Here is a 27,863-nt window from a genome sequence, read left to right as displayed (position 1 = left end):
AGAAAGAAAATGAATGAATTTTCTAACACATTTAAAACAAGTGGTCTTCTTATTATTTTTCTACTCAATCTTACCAAAGGCGAATATTCGATAAAATTAATTTCTTTTTAGAAAATTAAATTAGGACAATTCATTAAAAACAGAACATTGTAAAGAATACTCACATAGCTATCTTGCAGATCAGGATGCATGTAATCAACACCTGTAATAAACAAATACATTTGTAACAAATGAAGAAGACAAGTTTAGAAACATTTTGAAATCTTGTATATTCATGTATATTCCTCATATGTCGGTTAGAGATGTTCAGCATCTTTAATATGATTGATGTGCGCTTGAAAAAATATTTCAAGTACACATCATTAACAATCTCTTTCAATTAATTTTTTAAGTGAATGATTTGCTGCATTATCAGAAATTAAATTATTAAAACTAAATGCTTGTTTTTAATTTAAATTTATTTATTAATTGATTGCGTTAGAGTATTAAACATAATTCGCATGGTAGTTGACACAAATTCATTCATAATTTTCGCATTGTGAAAAATTTGAGAACGCTTGCCACCAGTTACATAATCTTCGCATTATTTTTCCTAGATATGTAATAACCGTAGTATGTTACACAGCCTTAAGCTAAATAATAGTTATACAACTAAACAACAAAAACATTTTCACGTTTTTCATTCTTATCTTACTCAAGAAAGAATGATTCAGTCTTAGACAAAGAAAGCTTTAGAGCTTTTGACTGTATCTTTCTTTAACTGCATTTAGTGATGAAATTCGAAGAATATTGACAGAGCTTATTGTTAACAGCAACTATAGCCGCAAGAAATCGCATCAAATTCCTTCAGAATTTTGCTGATCTTACAAGTAACTGCTTACAGGTTTGCTAACCTTACCTATCATTGTAAACACTATTAGTACTTTTTCTATTTTCCGAAATGTGAAGACGTGCTTTTTTTTACAGATTCATGCAATATATCTATATAGATATCTATAAATATATGTATATATGTAAGAAAAATAAAGAATATGTAAAAGATTAAATTAGCAGCGTAAATTAATTTCCCTTCTCTATTTTAAAAATAGCAATATCTATTTGCTTTGCGTCATTTCGAAAAAAATCGATGTCTTACGACTCTTACGTAATTCTGGTGGTGTAAACTGAACTAAAACTCAGGCAGCCAATAATAATTTTATAGCAATATTAACTATTCAATCGAAATGCTTTGAAAACCAAAACTAACTCAATTTGACTTCAGATTTCATCCTGAACATTACGCACTTTCTCTCTACTCTTTGCCTTAGCTGGACCGATGTCTGTCTGCTGCTGCTTTCTGGCTACAAAGTTATCAAAAATGTAAGCCTTTTAGAACAGTCACATTTAATATGCCGACTTGTGTGTAGCCGTAACATGTTGCTGAAAATAAAACTGAAGATTTAATCTGCATTCGCCTCCAATTTCCTAGTCATTATGGATCAACACTTTTACGATCCAATTGTAAAAGTGTGATCCAATTGTGAAAGCAACAACAAATGATGATAATAATACAAAATAAATAAAAAAATAATTAAACATTTTTACTTCATCCCATGTTCAATTTGGAATAAACATATACGAAACCAAATCCGAGAAGCATAGTGGCAAACTGTAAGAGGTTGTTTGGGAAAACATTTCCAAAACCAAAAATGAAATATACATCTTTCGTTGAATCGTCATCAGAAAGTTGTTGCAACGAAAGAAGTAAGTAAATCAGCCTGTAACCAGTAAAGACAGGAATTAAGGTTTAAAATTTAAAATAATTTAAGAAAAATAAGTAGTTTTTATCAGTCCAACCCCTACAGGCCGAAGTAAGCAAGTACCTACAGTGAAAACAAACGCAAAATTATAGCTTCAAAAACATAAAAAAATTAAAAAAACAAAAATATTATTTTGAGCAGACAGAGTCCAAAAGTCAAAATCTGCAACTGCAAGTAATCCAACATATGCAAAAACAAAAACATATCTAAATTTATCTCACAAGCCGAGTAACACTTTTTAAAAAAATTATAGCATCAAAATCAAATGATAATAATAATTTTGTGTTTTTAAAGCTGACCGTGTCCGAAAACGATGTAAAACATAAATAAGCAGTCCAATATATGAAAAATAAAAAGGAAAAAATAAATGCAAATATGATCTAAAAAATATAAAATTAAAAATATTCTCAAATGAACATTAGGTTAATTTTAAACGTGTTATTTTTTAAATTTATTTTCATTATATATGTATGGCAAATTGTTTTAATGGATGGCACATATACTGTTACAAGTGATACATCAGTTGAAATTTCTCTTGCAGGTTTATACTATTTGGCTTTATAACAAACAGCAGTTTACAAGATGGAGGTGAGTTTTGCAAGGTAGAAGGAATTTTAATAATTAAAATTAAAATTAAACAAATATTAATATTTACGCGAATATAATCTTTATTATTTGGGTAATTAATCACAAAATGTTTTGAACAATTATAGAATTTCGCAGTTTTTTTAAATGATTGGTCGAAAATTATTAATCTAACTGAATTTGTTCCTGATTTAAAAAAAAAAAAAAAAAAAAAAAAAAAAAAAAAAAAAAAAAAAAAACTTTTGCTTCTCACAGAATTTTTTAAACATTTTGCACAAAACTTTAAACATGATCATTTAATTATTTTTAAGGAAAAGAACATAAATTAGAGAGAAATTTGAAGCATTATAAATGATAAAGTTTTATTTGTTGATTTTTCATAAAGTAATGTAATGAAATCTTTACTAAGAAAACATGAAAAAATGACACTGCCAATATTGGTAGAAGAAAGAAATGGAGGTTCGCTTCAGAGCTGAGAAATACTAAATCTGAATTAAAATAAAACGTCAAATAATGGATATTGGAAGTGTTAGGTTAGCCTAACACTTCCAATAGATTTTCCCTCAGTGTTTTCGGCGGACACTCCCAGTAGGACTTGTGAATCCAAAATGGGAAAAATGATTGATTTGGGGAGAAGAATTTAAATCTAAAAGCGAATTCTTGTAGAGAAGAATTTAAATCTAAAAGCGAATTCTTGTAGAGAAGAATTTAAATCGAAAAGTGAATGCTTGACCACCCCTGTGATACTGATAAAAAATCGAAGAGATAACTGAAAAATATTTATAGGAGTTAAAGTACGGAATCTTATTTATTAAAATATTTAAACACGGAATGGCAATATTGGAAATAAGACAGTCTTCTGAATAGGAGAGAAAGCTTTGAATTTATGAAATTAAAAACTTAAGATTACTGCATCCTCTTAGCATACATTTCGAGAGTGGTAAAAATGCTTTTGATATGTCGTCATTAAATATGTCCAACACAAAGGCCCTATCGATGAACACAGGCTAGAATTAAATGAAATTCGGAAACGGAAGAATTAACTGGATTAAAAAATATATATGAAGGAAAGAAAGACTAAATAATAATAATTAACTAGCAAACAAAGGCCCTATGTTAAAAGCAATGTGCTTTTGCTGAAGAATGTAATTATACCTTTCGATGGTGACAAGATTAATAGCAATTTAAATGCTGTTAATTTGTTAAGAATTCAATGCAATGATTTAATTTTTATTGAGAAAGATAATGATGATATTTTGAGAAGCTTAATTATTTCGTTAACATACACAGCATTAGCTTAATTACAAAAGGACTTTATGACGCTTTACAAGATATGCGTAGGTTAAAGAATTCCTCTTCATTAAAGATAAAAAAAATTATAGTATATATATAGATTATAATAAGCTGCTACTTTCTTCTTTTTTACTTTTACTGAAAAGATAAAAACTTCGATATATAAGCAAGCTAAAGTAAGTATAACTTTTCATTAAAAGCAGAAGTCGAATTTTTGTACGATTTATTGTTGCTGGTTTGCACATTCGGAAACTCTGGCTCATTTAATTGGGAAGGCTTAATTTTCTTATTTAGCTCACAAATTTTATATAAATCTAACTAAATATTTATAAAAAAACTGATTTATGACCTTCTGATTAACTAACAGATTTCCATTCTGGAAGACTAGGTGTTTATGACTACGTGCAATTTAGGATTTAATTAGAATATGGAAACCTAAGCTCGATGATTCACCACTTTTTTTTTACTCAAAAAGTTAAATTATACATTTCTTTAGGCAGTTAAATTTTACATTCCTTACATTCCTTTAGGCAGAATTTGTGTATTTATCAATTAAGAATGTAATTCATTCGGCTGAAAATTAATTAATTGACATTAAATCCATTGACTTCTGAAAACATGACTGTTAAATATTGCATTGTAAATATCTCTCATTCAAGTCTAGTTACGACAATGAGCTGTTATGGATTTTAAGAACAATAATAATAAAATAAATTGAACAATAAAAATGAAAATGACAAAATAGATGAGTTCCACAAAATGCATACTTTAAAAAATTAATCGTATTTTAATCTTGTACATAAATTCACTTTATTGAAATTCAGGCACAAATACATTGTTACATAAATTCAAAACGAAAACGAAATTCTTACCTATGATAAAAATATGTTTTAAAGTAAACTGGACAGAAGTTTTATTCAAATGTTAGGGAAGTTGAGGTTATAAGGAATTTTGTAGCACAAGTCTGAACTAGAATATGTTGGTCACAGAGCTCTGGCGGAACGGACGACATAAAAGTATACAGGCTTATTTCATAAAGCTAAATAAGAAAGGTTTAACTCTTAAATCAGCTAAAAGAATTAATTTAAAATCGGTTTTCTGATTTTACATATAACGCTCTTTATTTGGATGATACAAAATTTATGCAGATTTAATTAATATCCCTTTCCTTTGCAAATAAATGGTATTTAATTTGTCATTATTGAATATGAGCATATATTACTTGAATAGTACACAGTTTGGTCTTTAAGCGCTTGGATTAACACGTTCCTCCATTCCTGCATTTAAGGGAAAGTCTTCATATTTCTGAAAGGTTAGACTTAAGTGAAGCTGAAATTGCGCAAATTTTGTACTGGAATGCTGGTAACTGTTTGCCTGACTCATCAAAGATCATCTCAAACAAATTCAATATTTTTTAAAATTTAATAGTTAACTAAAACATAGCTCAGTATTTAGCTTTGTCGCTTAAGGATCATGCTACAATGGAAATTGCTGGATTAAAGTTACACATGGAGACAAATTCCAAATCGCACATACTGCCAACTCGTTCTGCGGTAGCCGAACCAAAGGTATTTTTAATAACCTGATGCCTGATTATCAGCATTTTACTCCACGGCATCGCAAGTAGCCAGTTTCCAAAATGTTTCCATTCAGCAAAGATAAGATCATTAAAATTTAAAGTAAGTGTGTAATTATTTAAGAAACCGATCAATTAAAAATAACGACATAATTCTTAATAATTTGTAGTCATGTTTAAATTTTTAGCCAATCAGCTAGCTTGTATAATTTCAAATGCATTTAATTTATATGTGATAGTTTTTATAAGCATTCGCAACATTATTATAATTAGAAAAAAATGCTTTTTAAAGGCATATATTACGTGCCTCGATGAAATATATGTAGTCTTCTCACAGAAGCTGATCATTATACAAATTAGTTACACTTACTTTTGCTTTAACTTCTTATGCGGGGTATTTTAATTAATCAAGTAATAATAACAAGATTTAATAAATTAATGATAATAATAATTTTCTTTAACAATGCTGTAAGCTGTTTTATGTTAATTAACCAATTATTATGATTTGAGCATTTACTATAATTTTTCCTTTCCATAGGCCTTCCTAGAATGCCAATTAGTTTTTTTTAATGTTTAAGATGAGGTTTTTGAATGCTTAGATGAGAGCTTCTGACAAGCCGCGTTTTGCTATTACTTAATATCGTTAGCTCTTCTAAGTTCTATTCCGGCTTTAGCGTCTTGTTAATCGATGTTTGAAAATAATTGCCGTTAAATATCCGTGTCAGCTTCATATCAATCTCAGTAATTAAGAAGTTACTGTAGAGTAGTTTCAAATGCAATGTCACAAAAGTGCGAAATTTAATATTTTTAATGAAAGTTTAATGCCTTCATTGAAAGCTTAGCCAGTGAGCCGTGAAAATTCAATGAAGTTTAATTTAGGAGTAACTCAAGTTCGTATTTTTAGAGCAGTACTTTAAAGGAGCTAGCACTGCAAAGAATTAACACATTACTTTGAAAGGAAGCCGGAACTTCAAACGTTTAAGATGTGAAATTAAGGCATGGTTTAAACTAAAAGCGACTAATTTAATATATTATTTTTATCGCTCTTCCACGACCTTGGAAATATATTCGGGAAAACTATAAAAAAGTCCTTTTTCAAATATTGCAGTACAAATGGTTTAACAACACCGAAGATGCAGTAGCGATGAGAAGAATTTAAGTTCGAAAACCATATGACAAACATTAGAAAGAGATGCCACACGTGATAGTACTTTTGAAGAAGATTCTCAGTAACTGCACTAGTACTTGTTCAAGAAAATAATTTTTTAATACCTGTTATAAAATCATTTGTATTTTGCATATTTTTTTATTTTTCCAAATAAAAAAATATACTGATCCTAAATTTGAAAACTTCTATTTTTATTATTTTTTCCGGATTTAAAATACTACTGTGGCAAAATTCAAACTAATACAGTATTTTTTACGGAATATAAGCAAAGAGAGAAAAAGGGAAAAATAAACTATGAAAATTTCAAAGAAAGGTCATAGTTTTTTTTATCATCAAAGCATGTAAAACCGGATCTACAAATGAGCGCCATGAGTCTCGCATGAAGTCTCTAGTCTCTGAAAGAAGCAGTTGAATGCAGGTTTTTACAAACATGGCTCCTTAAAGAAAATTTAGATAATGGCAGATTTTCGCATAAAAATATCGAAAACAATTGCGCCATTACTTAGTTCCCAGAAGTAAGAACAAAAAGTTTGCCATAAATTCATGCAGATATTTAAGCTGCATATTATGGTAAACGTTTGCGAATATTTGCCTTTATTTCTTTAAAATTATATTTCTGTGCATTTTAAATCTGTTGTATACTTGATTTTCTTCAGTTGGTTTACTTATTTATTTATTTAATGCATCTGGTATGGAGATTTTATGTTTATCTATTGAGCATTTCAATTAATTTTGAATTTGTGGCTAGTTCTTATATTTGTTATTATTACTATTACGCTTGTTATTATTATCTACTTATTAAGTTCATTTCTTGTATCAAGTTGTAGATCTTTTAATACTAAATCGAGTGACATTGAAATTATAATCATAGCTCATGTATTGTAGAACTGAAGACATTCTACTGTTTTTTTCCGACGTTTGACGATTTGGCATATTAGGCCACACTCTGAAATCTTCCAAATCTTAGCAGCGATTTTTCTGGAAGGTTTAAGTGGGATGAAACAATGTAAAGATAACCTTCCAGAATTTAAAAAAACCCGGTTCAACATTTATGCTCATGAATAATAAAGAAATTCACAAGGAAAGGTAAAATAGAATTATTTTTTTACACGTTTCTAGAAAGCGAGGAATAATTGACCAAATAGATAAAATAGTTACTTAAAATGTAATTTTTAAATTTGAGGGCAAGATTTCGCCTGTCGTTGGCTAGAACCTTGAGCATTGTATAGGTGACAGTACGACTTCGCTCAGTTGCCCCCTTTGTCTTAACTTTGATAGAATCCTGGTATCGTTCACGTTTCGATGGTAGTCAACTTTCACGGTCGACTGATGATGCGTAAGTACCGAAAATTGGTTTGTGGCACTTTTTGTCAATACAAAGATAAAAATATTTGTTTTTAAAGATATAGTGATTAGTATTTAATGTTGCCTAATATTGAGACTTAAAATTCCAAATAAATTTTTATCCAAACAAAAAGAAAAAGTCTTAATTAGTGTTTGTGTCATTTTGTAGTTCATCTCTGCTTTCTGGTTATAAAAAACAATATATAATATCACTAAAAGGCTCTCTAAAAGGGTTTCTTAAAAATAGCCTTATTGTATGGACAGTATAGTTCTTAAATTTAAGCATTACAAATAATTTGTGGGATGCATTTGCAGGTGAAAGGAATATTGTAATCAGCTACTAAAATGTTTTCGAACTCCTACTCATGTCATAAAAGAGTAGTCGTTCTCTGTCTTATGGTTACTCTAATTCACTTGTAAAATTTGCTAAAGCAAATAAACGACAAATAACTTTTTGATTTTCTTCTTTTTTGCATTAGTGATAATTTTCTTTTTTAGGCTTAGTTAAAAACACTTTACAAAGGAAATAATTCTCAGCAAAAAATCTGCAGTGTAGAACCCGTCTCAATTATCTCAAATTTGATTCAGGTTTCTATATCAATTTTCTGTAACCCGATCAAAATTTTCAGTGGAAATAACATAAGGTACCCCACTTATACGAGTATTATGGTAACCGAGATACTCAACTACCTTCTATCTATATGCACTGAAATCCATTTTCAGGATGATTTTAATTATGATGAATTAACACAAAATTATATAATCATTTATTTCCCAAAATGTATCTGTGCCATTATTCTACCACACGGTGTTATATATGCAGTGAACTCAGCTTTAGAAAATTTCGCGTTGCCGAAAATTACGTTACCGAAACCTATGATGAAAAATAATATTGAGTAAGTTATCAATTAAATCTGAATGAGTCAGACACTGATTACTTATGTTTTTCTATAAATCAGTTTTTGACTGTTTTATTCTTCACAGTGAAAAACTGATTGCTTAATAGTGAACTGCGAATGTCCGAATGGTGAACTGCAAGTATGTAATTCATTGATAAAATTATAGCATTTGAAATGTGAATTACATATAAAGACTTCTTTAAAAATGAATAAATTATCGAACTTGGAAATATAAAAATTTTGTATAAATTATAAAAATATTCATGCATTATAAGCAAACTCTTTGTCGATGGACTGCCACTGTTATGTTTCCAATTCCAATGTTTAAGGTTTTCTCTACGGGACTTAAATATATTAAAAACAGTTATTTTAATAAACATTTTTCCAATTATTTTGTAAGTTCTGATGCATTCCTTTAAATTACTTAAACTGACAATAAAATATTTAAAAGAATAGTTTTGGTGTTTAATTTATCAAAAAAGGACTTAAATGACATTATTTTAAAAAAGGGATGTTCAAAAATGTGTCTTTGTTATGAAATGGAACTTTAAGTTACCCTAAACGGCTGTAATCTATTTCTCATAAACTTGGTTACCCGGTGGAAAAATTCATACGCTTTTCAGAGCATTAATTACTCAATTACGTAAAAGTTAAAACCCTTGAATAATTGTCAACGAAATCTGTCTAGGGTTTGATAATATTTTGATAGACATACAAACTGCATATATTTTGAAATGTGCTAAACTCCAAATCATGATCTTGGTAGTATTAGCATCAAATACTGCATCCTCAGTCAGGCAGCATGGTGAATAGACATACATACATTAACATGAGCTTACAAATGTTTTGTTGTGCTTATGTTCCAGTGCAAATAATTTTTGGATCACTTTTCCTTTTTTCTCTCTGTTGTAAATCTTGAGTACACACCCTCAGCTGCTAAGTTATCCGACTATAGTCTCTTATTTTAAAATAGGATTTCAAAGTTATTTCCGTAATATTTGACTCGTAACCATGGGAACAGCAGTGGCGGAAAAAAAGATTGAATCGCTTAATTCCCCCAGCCGCTCCAATTCCGTTTAGCATGTTTCGTTTCAAAAAAGCGTAAGGATATAGGCTGACTTAAAATATATTGTAGTATCAAATCACGGGGAGAAAATAAGTATTACGCGGTGAAGAAAACCCCAGTTACGATCGCAAATGATGGGCTAGCAACGGCCTTGAAATGCGTATTTTAAAGTAACAGATTATAGAGAAGAATGTACCGGTTTGCCCCAAGTCAATTAAAATATAACATGAATTTCAGAAGTGTTTTGAATATTATATGCAGCAAATTTTAAGTTAGTTGATTCTCTCAGTGTGTAAATATTAATTTATGACAACAGATACAGTGTCTGAAGATTTGTAGACATGGTCAGGAAATTCGATGACATTTTCAAAGCTCTTAAGAATTTCGCCGTCTTGTGAATATCGTAGTTAAGAAATAAAATTTTTAATGTTCCAGACCTTTATTCCTAGCATACAAATAAAACCCCTGTTTGTGCCTGTACTGGTTACTTTAATTCTCTTTTCTATCTAGCTCAAGCAAACTTAGAATTGCATTAAGGGTGAAGGAGTATTTTTTCCATTAATGGATTGCCTTTAAATGTGTGAAAGAAATTGTTAGAAAATCATACATGACAGAGTAAGGAACTTTCTCTTGATATTAGCAGTAAATTCTCAGTTTGATTTCAGTAAAGCATTGCTTATGGCAAAGCCTTAGCAATTTATTTCGTAATTAGAATAAAAATATGTTTATAAAGGGAATTAGCACTTCCCCTTTCAATTAGAACAATGTGTAGAGACAGTAGGTAGTTTTTTGAAAACAGGAGAGATGAAAAATGAGCAACGTCTTCGCGGACTCGAACCGCGGGCCTCTCGAATACGCCCCGAGCGTGCTGACCACTTCACTACGAAGGCATGCTAAGAAGGCGGGAGAAATACCTTATAAATGTAAGTTTTCAACCGTTATACCATTTATCTCCAGTTAAACAAAGCTAAGTTTGACGAGTCCTTCATTAAAGTAGGAATTATCCAGTAATGGTTAATAGCTTCGTACAGTTAAATTGGTAATAGTATTTATCAGCTGGAAAGTAATTCTGGATTCAATCCTCTGGCAAATTACATTCGTCACAATTACGTCTCATATGAGTAGAATCCTTCGAGGGGTAAGAAGATATCCACCCCTGCATCCTGCCCTAAACAGAAAAGAGGAAGAGTGAAGGTGTGCTCCGTATTAGGATACTGTTGGATAAATTAGTCAGGACCAAATTATGCGATTGTTCTGCATAAGTAGAAATTACTTAGTAGTTGGTTAACAGTTCTGGATATTATAGTTACTTGCCTCGGAAAGAGAATATTGGGTTCTCCCGCTCCTGGACTGAAGTTTCCAAAAGTATAATTCCTGTGTGTGCAAATTAAATTTAACTAGAAACGAGCATCTCGTTCATCAGTAGTAATCCTATTAAAATACTATCAGCTACTAACCAAGAAGAGGTAACTTAAACCAGAAATTTGTGATTGCAATTTATGTACTTGTGGGAATTTGCAGTTAAATTGTACGCATCTGTGCATTTTCTATTTCAGCATGAATTACTAAATGTTTCAATTTGTTCTCCCTGGATTTGTAATATAAATAATTCCGCACCGATAAATTGTTTTCACGTCTACTGCCTTCATTAAAGCACGCTTCAATGCAGGAGATTCCCAGCTTATTGGAGCTGAATGTGAAATTATGAAGATTTCAGCTGTGGAAAGTGCAGATGATGTGGAAAATGAGAGCGGAAGTGTGCCATTGTCGATTTTGACTTTCATCTGGAGCATAAAACGAAAGAGATATTTTGTGGAAATATTTCTATCATCCGTATAGTGCATTTAGAAAAGTAAGTCATGTCTTTCAGCAAAGACTGTTATAGTTTCAACTTTTCTCGAAATTATTTCACTGAACATTTAAGATCTATAAGCTTCAGTGCTTGGAAGCATTTGTGAAAGAGTGTTTCCCTTTCCAAAAGAAAATGTTTCATCATCAAATAGATGCAAAAGTGTTAAATGATGTACAAACCTAAGAACTCAGTGCTTATGGAACTCTGTGTTTTCACGGAAAAAGAGGATTAGAGTAATGTCGAATTACACTTGGCCAGAAGTCTCGGATTCATCTTTGGCCTTCTGAGACTTTAAAAGTAGCCATATTTCTTAAAATTTGCGAATCTGAAATGGGTGTTTAAACAGAGAAACATCATTTCAACTAAAGAAAATGAAATTAATATTTTAATGTGATGAAGAAGAAAATGTAATTTATAATTAAGATTTTATTGAAACACACTATCCATAACAAGGAGAATAAAACGTATTAAGAATATAAGTAGGACACGTAGGATAGATGAAACTTTTCCAAAATATTTGAGATTTGTTAGCCATAGAGCAAATATAGTTAGAGAACTTTGTATACTATGCTCATTACGAACAGGAGTTACTATTAATCCATTAATTAGGGTAATAAAGCGATTTACAGATAGCGATTTTCCCTGGGTTTAACGTTTATGAAGTTTCTGAATGGGTTAGTTATTAATTACTTGCCCATTTAGATAAAACTCTGCCTATTTGATGAACTAAATTTCTTGCATGTTTATTTAGTTGCTTAATATTAAAATAAATAGCCAAAGAAATACATTGATTTTTACGAGAAATGAAAGTTTCAAAGAATGTATATCCCATTTACTTCAGAAACTCACTGTTGAAAGCAGTGAATAAAGAATAACGCAAATCATTATTTGAAGGTAATGTTAAAACATTACCTAGTGCTACTGACTACTAGCGATGTTGCAGTACCAATTCATTTTGGAAGCTCGTTCAGACTGATATTATTTTATCATTTGTCGGTAAGTAATAACCAAAATATTTGTATGTATGCTAATTAGTTTAGGATATAGAGGTACTTCATTGCATAGTATACCTGAATAGGGAATATTATAATCTGATTTTTATTCACAATTACAAATCCATTTTTTTTAAAATAACGGATCAGTTATATAATTATATAATTGAAACCCATAAATTCGCTAATAATTACGTGTATCGCTTACACAGTATAACGCATGTAATAACCACTGCGTATCGCTTACACAGTATAACGTATGTAATTATTTCCTATGTTATAAAACTGGAAATAAATAAATTCAACAATAAAATATGGTAATTCTTCAATGAAGTTCATTCATTAATTATAATATTAACTCTCAATACTGAATTATGCTAATTGATGAATAATTTAAGTATTAATTATATTTAGTAAGCAGCAATCCACTATCTATTTTTGAAAATTCCAAACTTACAATATCAGAACTACTGTGTCTTCTAATTGCTTTCGCAAACATACTGGAGTCCTGAGTAGAACAAGGGGTTTACTTAAAACTATGTTCTTACAAGTGGTAGAAGATACGACACAAATGGGAAGGTTTAATTACTCTTTATTCTTCACAGTTTAAAGCTGTTCCCGCACTTCAGGATACAACGACCAATACTTGTGGTCTGAAACATAAAAAAAAAAAAAAAAAAAAAAAAAAAAAAAAAAAAAAAAGAACTACAAGCTAACTAAATTAAGTAAGAACTAAATTCAAACGCTTTACAAAGACTAGTAACGCGAAGATTGGCCTGTTAAACTTTACGTATGTAGTAAGCAGAATGCGGGGACCACGTACGTCTTCAAGTATCAAAGAGAACTAAGTTCTGGCCTAAAAAGCAGACAGCAACTGACTGAAAAGCGTGCGTGATGTAAGGCAGCCAGAAGTCTCTCTTTCTTTCTTGGCTAAAAGCCACAACTTAAATACTTAACAGTTTGCATAACTAAATCTATTCGCGTTTATTCTGGCCGGAAATGGAAAATAGCCTTAGTAAAATTTAAAATCCTTACAACAAAAACAAAGAACCGACACAAATTTGATCAGATTTTGCATTCTTTACGTTTCAGTAATAAGGAATAACAAATGGCCCTACAGTAATGGCCAGTAGTTCGTTCACATATTCCGAACAAAATGTATCACTGGTTAAAATTATGACTCGCTGGAGAGGAAGATTAAAACTTCGAACATAGACAAGCGAAAATTGCATAATATTATTTTCTTGTTAGAGTAACATGTGAAAGTACAATATAATGCATTAGGAATACTAAAGCCAAGACAGAAAGCTAGAAGATAAACGTTTTTCATTGTTAACTCTGTATCATGATCAAGGTCACCATATTTATCAAGAAAACGATTATGACAGATGACTTTAAGTCTTGAAAAGAAATGTGAAAATATGTAAACTATAGAGATAATCAGAGCACCTCCAACAGACCTAAAATCAATGGAATGAAAGTTAAAAGGTTCTGAAGAAACTGGTGAAATTTTCCTTCAGTCCTGAAACTCACAAAGAGGGTGTTTATACTGTTTTAGAACGAGTTCAATAAAGAATTAAAACAAGCAAATTGTTTTAATAAAATTTTCTGGCAACAGCTGTTATTTGTAATGAGAAATGTCGTTTTCTACTTTTAAATTCATTGTTCTATCGAAATGTCGCATGTAAACAAACTGGGGATTAAAGGATATGTTGTGCTTTCCGAAGAAAATATTCCTATTCCATAATTCAAAAACGTCAAGAAATGCATAGTATTACATTTTCTAAGTGCAAAATAAGCACAATTATTAATCGGAAAAGGAAATATCGTTAGTAATTACTTCTATATGGAAAGAAGACTCCAAACGATTACCCGAAAAAGTTATGTACCGTTTCTAATGTTTCCAAAGGTAAACCGTTAGTAACAAGAGAAAGTGCGCTGACGCAAAATTCAATTCAACTGTTCAAGCAAGCGAAGCACTTCTCTGTTCAGTAGAATGTCGCTGTTAAAAAGAGAACGGGAAAAGCATTTTGGGCGCTACTATGTAAACTGGGCTAATATCGCAGCCACAAGATAGTATTCGCTATAAAAGCCATCTGCATTCAAGGCCTGTCAAACTGGGTGAATTGCGGTTTCTCAGTATTGAGTTTTCAGATAGAGATTTCAGATCAGTTCATTTGTTACGATCTTCACTTCTATGCGGAAAGAAGACTCCAAACGAATACTCGAAAAAGAGTACTTACTTTTTGTAATGTTTCGAACGTTAAAATATTGTTAGCACGAAAGTCCACCAACGTAGAAATCAGTTGCAAAGTCTTTAAATATTACATCTGTAGCAACAGCAAATAAAACTTATTTACAACTTAAAAAAAGGTAAAAACATAATGTTCACCAGCTTTTGCCAAACCATTTGACTCACTGCAGACAATTTGAAACACTCTGTATGAAAACTGTTTAGCAGTAGATAAATGGAAATACTTTTGATGGAGCATGACTAATGTTTGTAACATTAAAATTCCTATTTATTATCGAAAAGAAAAAAATGTACAGATAGATCTGAGTTCTATTTAAGCAAGGAAAATTTCAGTAAGAGGTTTATCACTGGCACAGGAGCCATAAATTAGAAATAAGAAAATTGAAAAAAAAAAGAGAAAATAAAATTGGGCCAAGATAAATTTTTGAATTTCTCCGTAAATTTCGCCCCAAATTTTACAAAATTTAATATTTAGGCATAATTTGAGTCGTAGAATCGAAATATGGAAAACAACTGGTATGCTATTTCAGAAAAAGTCTGACTTTGTGTCAAAATACCTATGTTAGAACAACGCTATATATAAATCTAATATATATCCTAAGTCGCGCTTTCGAGACATGGGCCCACCAGCGGCCGAGCGGTAAAGTCGCTGAACACTGGTAGTTCGGTCCGAGGTTCGAATCCCGCGAACGGGCTGGCTGCATGGGCGTTTTCGTGGTTTTCCCCATGTGTAACGTGTATACGAGCCAGTTTCCCTTAGAAAGTCCTCCACGAAGGCATCCCTCCCCTTAGGCAGATAGCCCTCGAGGCTTTGCCATAATCACACACACACGCTTTCGAGACATGAAAAACGCAATTTGAATTTTGTCAATCGGCTCAGTAGAACGAGATATATAGAATTGCCCCTCTTTTTTTTTTCGCAGTGTACATACATTCTAATATTCCGAATCTATAAAGTTTTAACAAAGAACTCGAAAAAGTCCATTGTATAAAATAAACAAACTTTGTCACTCATTACAATTTTCTCGATACTTTTGTGGAAATCAACTACCTGAATGCTCTTACATTCTCTTGTTTTGCTTTTTTAAATTTCAAAGTGCTTTCACAATTTAATTTTTTTAATGCAAATTTTCACTTTATGAAACAGAATGTAGTCCATAAGGTGATAAATAAAAATTAGCCTTTCTTCTACAATGAAAATATTGGTGATAACTGCATTTTACGAAATTACAACAAAAGTTCCTTACCTGATAGTGTTTCTAAAAGCTGAATTTCTCTTGCTGAACCGAGCTTTTACTTACCTTTGCAGATGTTCATCGGTTTGTATTAAACTATTATGTAAAATTCCAAGTTTAGTAACTAGCAGTTATTAGTTTGAAAACATTAGCATTGTTCTCTGATATTACAATAAATATTTAAAGCTTTATTTTTTGATTCCTTAAGAACAGACAAAGGCTGCGTAAATTGAGATAAAAAATTCAGTTTAAATTCTTTTCCGCAAGGAAATAACACTGAGAAATGAAGATGAGATATGTTAGTAATTATTTCTTTAATTTCACTGGAAATGAATGAGAAAGTATTGTCCTAAAACTCTCTGAGAATGCTCTTCAAATCATAACCTATGTTGTGTGGATATATTAAAACAAAATTACAAATAGAAACATCATCCTTTATAATGAAAAATATGTCTTTACAGTGGGTACAAAAAGTATTTGCACACATACATTTTTGTTCATAATTTATAAGAAAATGCATTAATAAATACAAAAATTGGCATTTAAAAAATAGAATAAGCCTATTCATTTAAATTAATTACAAAAAATACAATAATATTAATAAAAAACATTTTTTGCAACAATATTAAAATAGCTTATGTCAAAAAAAGTATTTGCACACTCAACTCAACTCTAGCAAATTTGCATTTTATGCTATTATTTGACAGTCATCCCGCAGTAAATAATATATGTAAGACGACTATAAAAGGAGGTGTTGTCGAAACGTTATCAGTTGATTGCCGATTCAAATTGTAATGGCACCTAAGAAATCTGAATTGTCGATTTCATTGCGAGAAATTTTTTTTTCTCTACGTGAAAATGGCCTAAGTTATCAAGAAATAGGTAAAAAAGTAAATGTTTGCTTCTCTACTATTTGGTATGTTATAAAGAAAGAGGATCTACATCAAATAACTTGCGCTCTGGACGCCCAAAGAAACTTTCACTGCGAATGAAGCGAAAAATCATAAGAAAAGCATCAAAAAATTCATTTGTTAGTGCAATTACTTTAGCCAATGATGTCGCTTCAACATCTGGAGTTCAAATCTGTGCCCAAAGTGTTCGAAATGTCCTGCACGATGCAGACATTTATGGGAGATCACCAAGGAAAAAACCTTTCCTAACTGAACGAAACAGACTGAAGAGACTTGAATTCGCTAAGGAATATATCAATAAGCCAATCGATTTCTGGAAAAATGTCATATTCTCCGACGAGAGTGAGTTCAATATCTTTAAATCAGATGGCAGAAAATTAGTTTGGAGAAAACCTTGTGCTGCTTTTCATACCAAAAATGTGTTACCTACAGTTAAACATGGAGGAGGTTCTGTTATGATTTGGGGGTGCATGGCTAGCAAAGGAATTGGTAACTTGTGTTTCATTGATGGGAATATGACAGCTCGAACCTACATTGATGTGTTGCGAGATAACTTGCCACAAGGTGCAATAAAATTGGGTATCAGTAATTCGTACTATTTTCAGCAAGACAATGATCCCAAGCACACTGCCGGTATAACTCGTATGTGGTTGTTTTATAATGTACCCAGAAAAGTTGCCGCTCCACCACAATCACCAGACTTAAATCCTTTGGAAAATCTGTGGAATTCTTTGGATTTAAAAATAAGAAAAAGGAAGATTTCGAGCAAATCTGCCCTTAAACAAGCCCTTATTGAAGGGTGACCGAATACTGAGCCTACTGTTACAGAAAATTTAATTAAATCAATGCCAGCAAGATTACAAGCAGTAATAGATGCTAAAGACATGCATACTAAATATTAGTTATTTGAAATTTGCTTATATATTTTATTTCTTTTGTATTCATGCAGGTGTGCAAATACTTTTTTGATATGAGATATTTTAATTTTGTTACAAAAAAGCATTGTTATTTATATTATTGTAGTTTTTCTGTTTGTTTTGGATGATTAAATTTATTCTGATTTGGCAATATCAATTTTTTTATTTCTTAATGCTTCTTTTTATGAATTGCAAACAAAAATATAGGTGTGCAAATACTTTTTTTACCCACTGTATATTTATGCGATTGTTGAATTTAATCAGACCTCTCCTTCTAACCCTATGCATGAGCTACTGAATCTGGTATGTAATTTTCTGTGATATTTTTACAAAGATGATATTTTAAATTTTACCATAAATTTTATCAGGTAAATAATACCGTAAAAAAACTGCATTTTAAATTTCCTTTGTCATATGTTAGGAATTTTTAGAGTAATGAAATGAAACAAACGAGATTCAAAAAATGAAATGTATATATAAAAAATGAGAAATTCTAAGTTTAATTAAAACTAAAGTAAATTGTTTCAGAGATTATATTAACGAAGAATACTGCTTACTAAAAGTTCGGAATACCTCAACTTGCAAAACGATTTCTTACCATTAATATTCAAAATTTTATCCACGCCAGTTCGATATTTTTGCGTGCATGTGTTACCGTGAAAGACCGAAATTGGAGAATGTCGACTTTCACCAGAGAAGCATTCACCAAATACGTCGATGAAAGATCGAATATTGCATTATATTCTTGTACATTCGGACTTTCACCGGTGTATGTCGACAATCACAGATATGCTCTGGTGTAGATCGAAAAAAAGAGGAATATGTGTACACGCTGTCATTGCAAAAGGAAGTGTTTCACAAATAAATGCAGTCGTAAAAGCAAAGAGCCTCTTGCGCAATTCAAAGTGTCATAATAGTTTAAGTTGTTGCAATAAATAAGATTTGAATCACGTAATTTAGTAAGTTTTTAACTTCTATTATTTTCCTTTCCCATTTTGAATGTATTGTGTGTTTTAAGTTCTCATGCTCTTAAGTTCTCATTTTAAGTTTCAAGTGCGTTTTTTCGCCACTGAATTACGAAGAAGAAAATGTAATATTCTTATATGTTCAACATTCACCATTAGTACATAGTGAATGTCGACATTGACCGGTGTAAGTCAGAAATAAGAGTAATTGGAAAATGTTTCGGACATAAAACCACGCGACTATGTGAATATTGACATTCACCAGTTAAAGTCGACATTCTCCAGATTTCGGTGTTTCATCGTAACATATGCACTAAAGACGTTAAATTATGTATGTCTTGATTACGGATGAAATTCATGCGATGACAAGCTCAGCATTACAGATGACACAAATTAAAAATTTTCACCAATAAATTTCTCACTGCATCAGTGTTAAATTTATGTTGAAATAAACCTTCAGCTTAGAATTTTAGGTTCCCTTGTACCCGAGTGGATGACATAACTGAACCCTGATATTCGGGCTACTGACAAAAAGATCAGTTACATCAGGATTCATTGGTTTTCTCAAATGCGCAAAGCGGAGTGTTTCATAGTAATACCTCTGAGGAAGCATTTCTTGTACGATAACCAAGTGTTAGTTGAAACAATTAAACAGATTTTCGAAAAGATATTGCATCTTTAGAGAATTACCGCACTTGCAGCTTACTGATCAAATCAACACATAGTTAGCTACATACATAGAGCTTTATGAGTGCAGACATGGACATAGAGCAACATGATTTGGAAAATGTTTTATGATTTAATTCGGGACAAAAATTTGAGAAACGCTGTTTTAAATGTATACCCAGGTGAAAATTGACAACTAAAACTAATTAAATTGGAGCATGACATTGATTGACTAAAATAATAACAAATCCGCTGCTACTGCTTGTAGACTGGAAATACAAGCAAAATAATATAATTTGATCAAGCACAGTAATTCATAATCTAATTAAACCTGAGCTGAATGCCTGTTCCTGGATAGAAATCAAAAATCTGAAATAAGTAAATTTTAAATTTCTCCAAAGTTTAATTAAATTATTACTGTAGAGAACTCAAACTTCGTATTAAGTAATTAATAGTCACTGTGCATGTCAGATAATATTGAGAAACATAATTAAAATTTAACGAATATTTTCCTCGAAGTAATTCAATTATCCAATTTACATAATTTTGCGTCTTCGTAACTGCCATTATATTTTATAAATTAATTACTTAATTCTGGAGTGAAATAGAGGGAAAATGATTCTCGATCTTTTCTATTTCATTGTCCCTATCCAATGCATTTCAGAGTGTTATTCCTACCGATCTTCTATAAGTAACGAATTTTAAACGATATGATATTAAAACAGAAAATCAGTTTACTGTGAAGTATAAGATTTAAGATAAATAAAGATAGTAAAGACTGAAGTTTAAGATAAGTAAAAGTTAGGATTTGCTGTATTTAATAAAGGTATTTACATTTTTGTCAATGAGTAAATTTTAATCATTTGTATTTTTTTAATGAAAATTTGGTACTTTTCATTTCGCCGGCACAAATCTCGCCAAGCAGATTTTGTTGGCGACAACATACAGTATATACATAAAAAATGTTAACAAATGTTAGTTCTAAGAATTTTTTATTTTGAAGGCATAACGTTCTAAAATGGTTTAAAATTTTGGTTAATCTTCGGATTATGGTAACTTGGTAATTTTTTGGCGAAAATTTGGCGACCAAACCTGCTACAGCAACTTACTAGTTTTTTTTTGGACGCCATTTTGTTTTCACAAAATAAAGGCATGGTTTTTTTTTTTTTTTTTTTTTTTTTTTTTTTTTTTTTTTTTTAACTCAGCATTTTTTCCCAACAATCTGCTAGCCGAATTACGCTTATGCTAGAACTTTTATGGAACAAAAGTGCTTAATCATGACGAAGATTAGGTGCGAAATTGGGAGAAAATGCAGAATCGCCCACTGCTTGCCGCGTTTTTAAGAATTGCACATACACGGTATCCATGTACACGTCGACTTATTTTCACTTAAAAAAAACATCCTAGAATTGCACAAAAATGGCATTGCGCACACTCTTGACTTTATCCATGTACACTGTTAAAGTCCTAGCTAGTAAACTTTATCGTCTTACCAAAATGTCGCCAAACTACCTGTTACCATATCCCAAAGATTAGCCCAAATTTTGTAAAAAGCCAATAAATAAAGACAATAAATTTGTAAAAAGACATTAATTTAAGAATTTACTATACTATCATGGTTCAACAGCCTTATTCGCCGGTTCGTATCACGTGATAAATCTCACGTAAACAAGTGATCTCATCTCACGTAAACTACGCTACAAAAATCTAATTCTCTCAGTAATTATCTACATTAATTCCAAGTTAAATATTAATTTGAAATACAAATTTAAATTCAAGAATTATTTCAGTTCGTACGAATAGCTTACTCAGAAATTATGTAAAACCGCAGTGCTTTACTTCGCTAGTGCATTCTCATTAGAATTCATGAATTCAACTCTTGATTTTACCTTTTCTATATTTTCGCCTTCGGGTGAGCGGTGTGATTGCATGCTAATTGACTTAATTATGGCGAATAGTCTTAGGGCATAAAATTTAATTATCTTTGTAAATATCTTATGTAATTATATGTCAGTATTGAAAAAAAAATCAATCTGATAAGAAAGGGCTGCGACTTGTTTTGAAAATGAGGCATAAAAGGTTACCATCGAAGATATTCCGTTTAGCATCAGTTGTACCATTATTGGTGACTTAATCGTTTGCGCCGGCAAAACGGGGAAGTACCGAAAATTTTCATCATTTGTGCTTTTATAAAATCAGTAATTTTTCTTATGTTTAGTTAAAAATAAACCAAATTTCTATGTATACATTTTCAGTCTTTTGAATAATTGCGGTATTCCAATTGCTTCGCAGCCAATCATTGCTGTTAATCTTTTATTATAGTTTGAAGATATCGTCCTAGATTTGAATCAGTCTAGTCAAGAAATCGTAAAACTCTCACTTAAGGGGAAGAGATTCCGTCTCCTTAGTTGATAACCTTAAATTAAAAAACAAAACTTTTTCAAAACAATAAAAATCTTCTAAAACGACGAAGACCTAATTTTATCACATATTTAGCAATAGTATAATAACATAAACAACGCACTGTAACATATTGAAAGGAGTGATTACTCTGAAGTTAGTCAATTGCATTAAATATCAGTAATAAAGCTAAAAGTCTTAAGACATTAAAAGTTCACTAAATGGTATCTATTTAGCGGCTTGCACACTTCAAGACTGCAACAGCTTGAATTTAATGAATCATTTTGTCAAAAGAGGTCCCATTAGAAATGGTTTGTATCGATTGGAGAAGTTTAAATACATTTGGATAGCTTCACATGATAGAAGGTCAGAAGAAGGGAGCTCAAATTATAAATAAACTGCAAATAATACGTTCAGCAAAAATATCACGCTACGCAAACGAATTCAACCAAATCTAAATGTTTTATAGCCTTTTCATATCACCTTACTACGGAAAATCCTCTTAATTGAAAGAATAAAATTAAATGAAATGTATTTCATTAAAAGAGCAAACAAAATTCCTCTTATATCGTCAATTATTCAGTAGTTGATTAGTTTGATATGTAATTAATTAGCTGATAGTTTAGTATGCTGCAGTGCGTACCAGCTATTTGACCTAAGAGAAACGCAATTTATTTTAAGACATCACAGATGCTTGGGTTTGTAAACGTATCATGAACGAGATCTTTTAACGATAGCAACACTCAGCGGATTCTTTTCGAAGTGAATTCCAACCGCAATTATTAAAGCTTGAATTTCTCAACTTGCTTCCTTACTGATAAGCCCCTTTTTATCTTTGAACGAAAATAAATCAAATACATTTACATTAACGAAGGTTTTCTAAGAATATCATCTATATTCTTCAAAAAAAATAAAGTACTATGTCGTAAAGATTCCGTTACTCCTTGATAAGTAACATATGTTAATGCTTCTTGTGAGCCTGGCTTATGGCTAAATATTTGTTGTATGGGGAGGAGTAACACAAGTGAAATCCCCAAGTGCTAAATTTCATTTAAACTGTGCTGCCGTTTAGACATGATTCAGGTTCAGAAACTATCGCATGTATGTGTACAGAACGATTGCAGTGTTGATGGATTCTTATAGAAAAGGATTAATAAGAAAAAATAAGAGATTTATTTATTTATTATTATTATTGTTTTGGATTCGCTAGTAATATCATCTGTAGTCGTCATGACGCATGATTCAAAATATTTTATACCTACTAATAATCTCAAGTTCTAAAACATAAAAGATTAATATTTTGTATTTGTAAGTATTATTCTGTTGTTTTCAGTTAATTTTTCTGAATAGTTTATAACATTAAGTCAGTCACTTACGTACTATTACGCAATGATTGCTAGTCAGCTAAAGATGATTACTTGATAACCTTACGTCAGATTTAATTGAATTCCTCTTCTTTATTTTTTATGGTTTTAGAACATATTTTAAGGTTTTTATAATTTTTAGGTTTTTAATTTCACATTTCTCTAATTCTTATTTTGTATATTCATAGGATATTTTGAAATTTATTGGTGTTGAGTTTCACGTTTTTGGGTTTTTGTGTGAAATAAGTTCTAAATTTCGTACTTTTTGCCTATACTGATCAATTTTCAGCAGCATATTGTGCGAAAGTACTTTGAATAATTGTGCTTTTAAATAAATAAATTTAAAAAAAAGGTACTTTTCCGTTTTGCCGGCGCAAACGTTAAAGTCTCCAGTAATGGTACAACTGATGCCAAACGGAATATCTTCGCTCGTAACCTTTTACGCTTCATTTTCAAAACAACTCGCAGCCATTTCTTATCAGATTGATTGTTTTTTTAATACTGGCATACAATTACATAGAAATTTTACAAGATAGATAAATTTTATGCCCTAAGACCATTCGCGGTAATTAAGTAAATTAGGACGCAATCACACCGCTCACCGGAAGGCGAAAATATAGAAAAGGTAAAATCAAGGGTTAAATTCATCAATTCTAACAAGAATGCATTAGCGAAGTAAAGCACTGCGGTTTTACATAATTTCTGAGTAAGCTATTCGTACGAATTGAAATAATTTTTGCATTTAAACTTGTATTGCAAATTAATATTTAACTTGAAATTAATGCAGATAATTATTGAGAGAATTAGATTTTTGTAGCGTAGTTTACGTGAGATGAGATCACTTGGCGTCACGTGATACGAACCCGCGAATCAGGCTTTTGAACCATGAAACCATAGTAAATGCTTAAATTAATGTCTTTTTACAAATTGTATTTATGTAGTGGCTTTTTACAAAATTTTAAACCCTATTAAAATGTTTATGCCTTCAAAATAAAAAATTCGTAGAGCTAACATTAGTTAACATTTTTTATGTGTATACTGCATGCTGTCGCCAACAAAGTCTGCTTGGCGAAACGGAAAAGTACCAAAAAATTTTGTGATACTATATATATCAAATTCATATTATATATATATGAATTTGATATTATTGTCATCTCTTGGAATATTAATTAACTGTACTTTTTAGAACAGGCCCGTTCCTAGTGTACAATATAATACATAATATTACTGCAGAATGCAGATACAGTTGTCATAATAACTTTAACTACATATTTTTTTTTTTTTTTTTGTTTTTGTTTTGGGCGAGAGCACGAACATCGATAGCTGCGACTAGAGCTATTTAAGTTACAAAATTATAAAGCTTATTTCATTTAAGCCCGTTTAATGTTGTTGGACTATGGAAGAATTATTGTAGCTTAGAATAGAACCATAGAATACAATAACATTAAGTGAATGCTGCAGTCGCAAAATCAAGTAAAGTTTGTTTGCGTTTCGACAATAAATATATAGTCACCAGGCTATTTTCGATGTCAGGAAGCTGAAATATGTGCAATACCCTCGCTGGGACTCGAACCTGGACCTCTAGAATACGCGCTGAGTGTGCTATCGTTCGACTACGAAGGCATACAGAAAGGAGGGAGAAAATACCTCATATACCGCTCCTTTTAAAGGGCGACGGCGATTAGGGGTACGCAATCGCCAAATATAATCATCATCCACCACTTTTTTTTTTACTTCGGGTGCCACTGTAGAGTCATTAGGTTATTTGGAAGCAGTAGACATGAAAGATGCGCAATTGCCTCGCCGGGACTCTAGCCTGGACCTCTCGATTACGCGCCGAGTGTGCTACCATTACACCACGAAGGCATGCAGAAAGAAGGGAGAAAATACCTTATAAATTTAGAAGGTAAAACATTAACAGAACGAAAACACAAGTTCTTGCTAGCTAAAACAACAACAAAAAAATAGCTTGAGGCAACACTAAAGTAGAATCTAATACCCATTTCCACCATAAACGACTCTTGGAAAACATACACTAGCAAAACGATCCAACTCATCGAAACAAGTACAATTATCCAATTAGCAGGTAAAGTAATATAAGAAATATAAAGCTATTACTTTAAATTGTCAATAATCTCTTTCTAATTTACATTTTCGTTCGTTATTTGAACTCACTAATTTGCATTTCTGGCGAAGTTGGCAGAAAAAGTAGAAACACAGGAAAGATTGAATATAAGAAAAATTATGTTAGTTAAAATAAATTTTACAAAATTAGTTATCTACCTAATATTTCTTAAGATAAAAATATAATCTTTTCAGATGTTTCTAGGATTTGAAAAATTTTTCAAGGGTTTATCGAATACAAATTGTTTCAGATAGAATTCTATTTACCATTCTGAGCATGTGAGAAACAGATAATAATGTCTTACCATCATCCATGATAGCCGTCGTGATATTCCTTCCAGTATAACCTTGCGCCCAGGCAGCTTCAACATTAAGATCCAGTTTCGGCTTTCCTCCATTTTGGCCAACATTTTTCTGGAAAGAACAAATTGTTGTTAAAGAGAAAACGCATTGAGAAGAAAATGTTTAAGAATCGTTATAAAGGTAGGTAGGCAAGGAAGAAAATTCTTGAACTTGATTCAAAACATTTAAATTACCGTCATACTTTAGAAATAAATTTCTTTAATATATAAGATTACTTGTTGTAGAAGATATACAAAAATTGGAGAGAGTAAAACGTTCAAAAGTTCAAAAGAACGCAGAAGCTTGCTACTGTATTAATATATGAAGTTAATTCCAAGACTTCTCGATAGGATGGCTAAAAATAGTATTACATAGCAAGTTATTGCACTTAAAGAACTCGAGCAGATATCGCAGATATGGTATACATTAAGAAATACAGAAGATCGGTGTTCCTAATTTAGATACAAAATTTTAATTATCTATTAATTCAATTATTTTAATGAAAAATATCTAAGAGCTTATAGTTAATCTGGCGATGTAGCTAAGTTGGCAATATACTAGAACTACGGTTGGTCGTCTTAAAAAGCTTTCTTCTAATGCTTGAGACACTCGAAATTCGGCATAAGTATTATATCTATTGATTTATTTTCATCAAGACTTTATTAAAATATTCCCTCGAGCAGAAAAATTTAGTGTTCAGTAATTTGGACGATGATGAAATTTCGAAGTATAAATAAATGAAGTGTGCTATGTCGATTAATTTCGAAACCTCGTTGCTATGGAAACTCTTGTTGCTGACAAGCATATTAAAATTTCCCTAAATCTCAGTAGGTCTTTGTGATCACTTAGTTTTAATTATGATCAGCTGAAGTAAGAATAATTAAAATGAAGTTTTACGTAAATAATTTTGACGATCACCGTCACGTCTGACACGTCACCTACATCAGTATTTAAACTATGCGCTGAAGACAGCATGCGATAACTGTAGAAACCTTACACGAAAGTTATTTTGAGATGAATCTTCTGATTATGTGATTATTAGCAATCGAACGATGAAAGAAAAAACAGTGCACCTACAAGTAAAAATGGCGGGAATGCAGACTGTGATGAAAGCAATTAGAATAGAAAATTTTAAATCTTATGAGACGGCTAGGAAATGATGTGTCCCTGTTTATACCTATTGTTTAAGTCGGCTAAATTTCATGCTAACATTATCCGTAACAGGGATGCTTCAGCAGTGGCGAAGATTCATTGTTAAAAGCAAGTGTACTTATCTAACGAGCACATTCGAGGACATCCTACAAATAGTTAAGCATCAACCTGGTTGCACTTTAAAAAAATGGGAATAATTTCTGTAATATATTTCTTTCAACTGCTAACAGGAAAATATAACTGCTATTAGAATTTACTGTTTTTGGCAAAGCATTGCAAAAGAAGCTTTTCAGCAATGCAAGCTATGTTTAGCGCGAAAATAGCTAGTGCTTTGAAAAGATATCCTGCAATAAAACAGTTAGTGTTATACACTTGTATTTCTCAGTGTAGTTTTCCCTTCTTTATTGTTGTACTACTTCTCTTGTAATACTTTCAGGAAAAAAACTGGAATTAAGTATATAAAAAGTTACTTTATTAAAACGACATATATTTTAAAGATAAAATAGACTGCTCGCATTTGAATCTCCCTGTATACGAAGATTTAAATGAATTTAACAATATTTAAGTGAACAGGTTTTTAAAATTTGCCCCTGTGAACACAAACAGAGCAATTATCTTTTAAGAAATCAGTCATAGAAGCACTGATCCATTTTAAACAGAGTACTTTAAAGTGTCTTGTAATAACTAATTACCCAACCACCTAAGATATAAAAACTTACAAAACCAAGGATATGAACTTAGCGAAAATGAAATAATAATTATAGAGATAATTATAAAAACTGCTTCATAAGTCCAAAGGGTTGCGACATATATTATGCAATTAACCAGTTTATTATGCTTTAGATCTTTATTATAACTTCTTCCTTCCATATTCCTTACCAGAAGGCAAATTATTTTTGAGGGTATTCAAACTGAAAGTTTTGAATCTTAGAAAGAACTCGTCTGTGCTGCGAATTCTT

At 31.1% G+C, this 27,863-nt stretch overlaps 1 protein-coding gene across 1 annotated transcript in view; it reads right to left on the bottom strand.

The window, feature by feature from the left end:
* The window catches only part of amon (prohormone processing protease amontillado), a 454,317-nt gene that overhangs the window by 66,720 nt on the left and 359,734 nt on the right, over positions 1 to 27,863 (bottom strand). The window contains exons 4-5 of the mRNA XM_085818272.1: positions 25,716 to 25,824; positions 165 to 202 (exon numbers count right to left, since the gene is read on the bottom strand). Coding sequence (XP_085674398.1) covers positions 165 to 202; positions 25,716 to 25,824 — 147 coding nt within the window. The remainder of the gene's footprint in view (positions 1 to 164; positions 203 to 25,715; positions 25,825 to 27,863) is intronic.

Source organism: Stegodyphus dumicola, chromosome 6, assembly GCF_044657685.1.
Source record: "Stegodyphus dumicola isolate Sdum_Otavi_A_Nest chromosome 6, ASM4465768v1".
Lineage (NCBI taxonomy): Eukaryota > Metazoa > Arthropoda > Arachnida > Araneae > Eresidae > Stegodyphus > Stegodyphus dumicola.
Note: the sequence above shows the minus strand (reverse complement) of the source record. Positions and strands in the feature narration are given on the sequence as shown.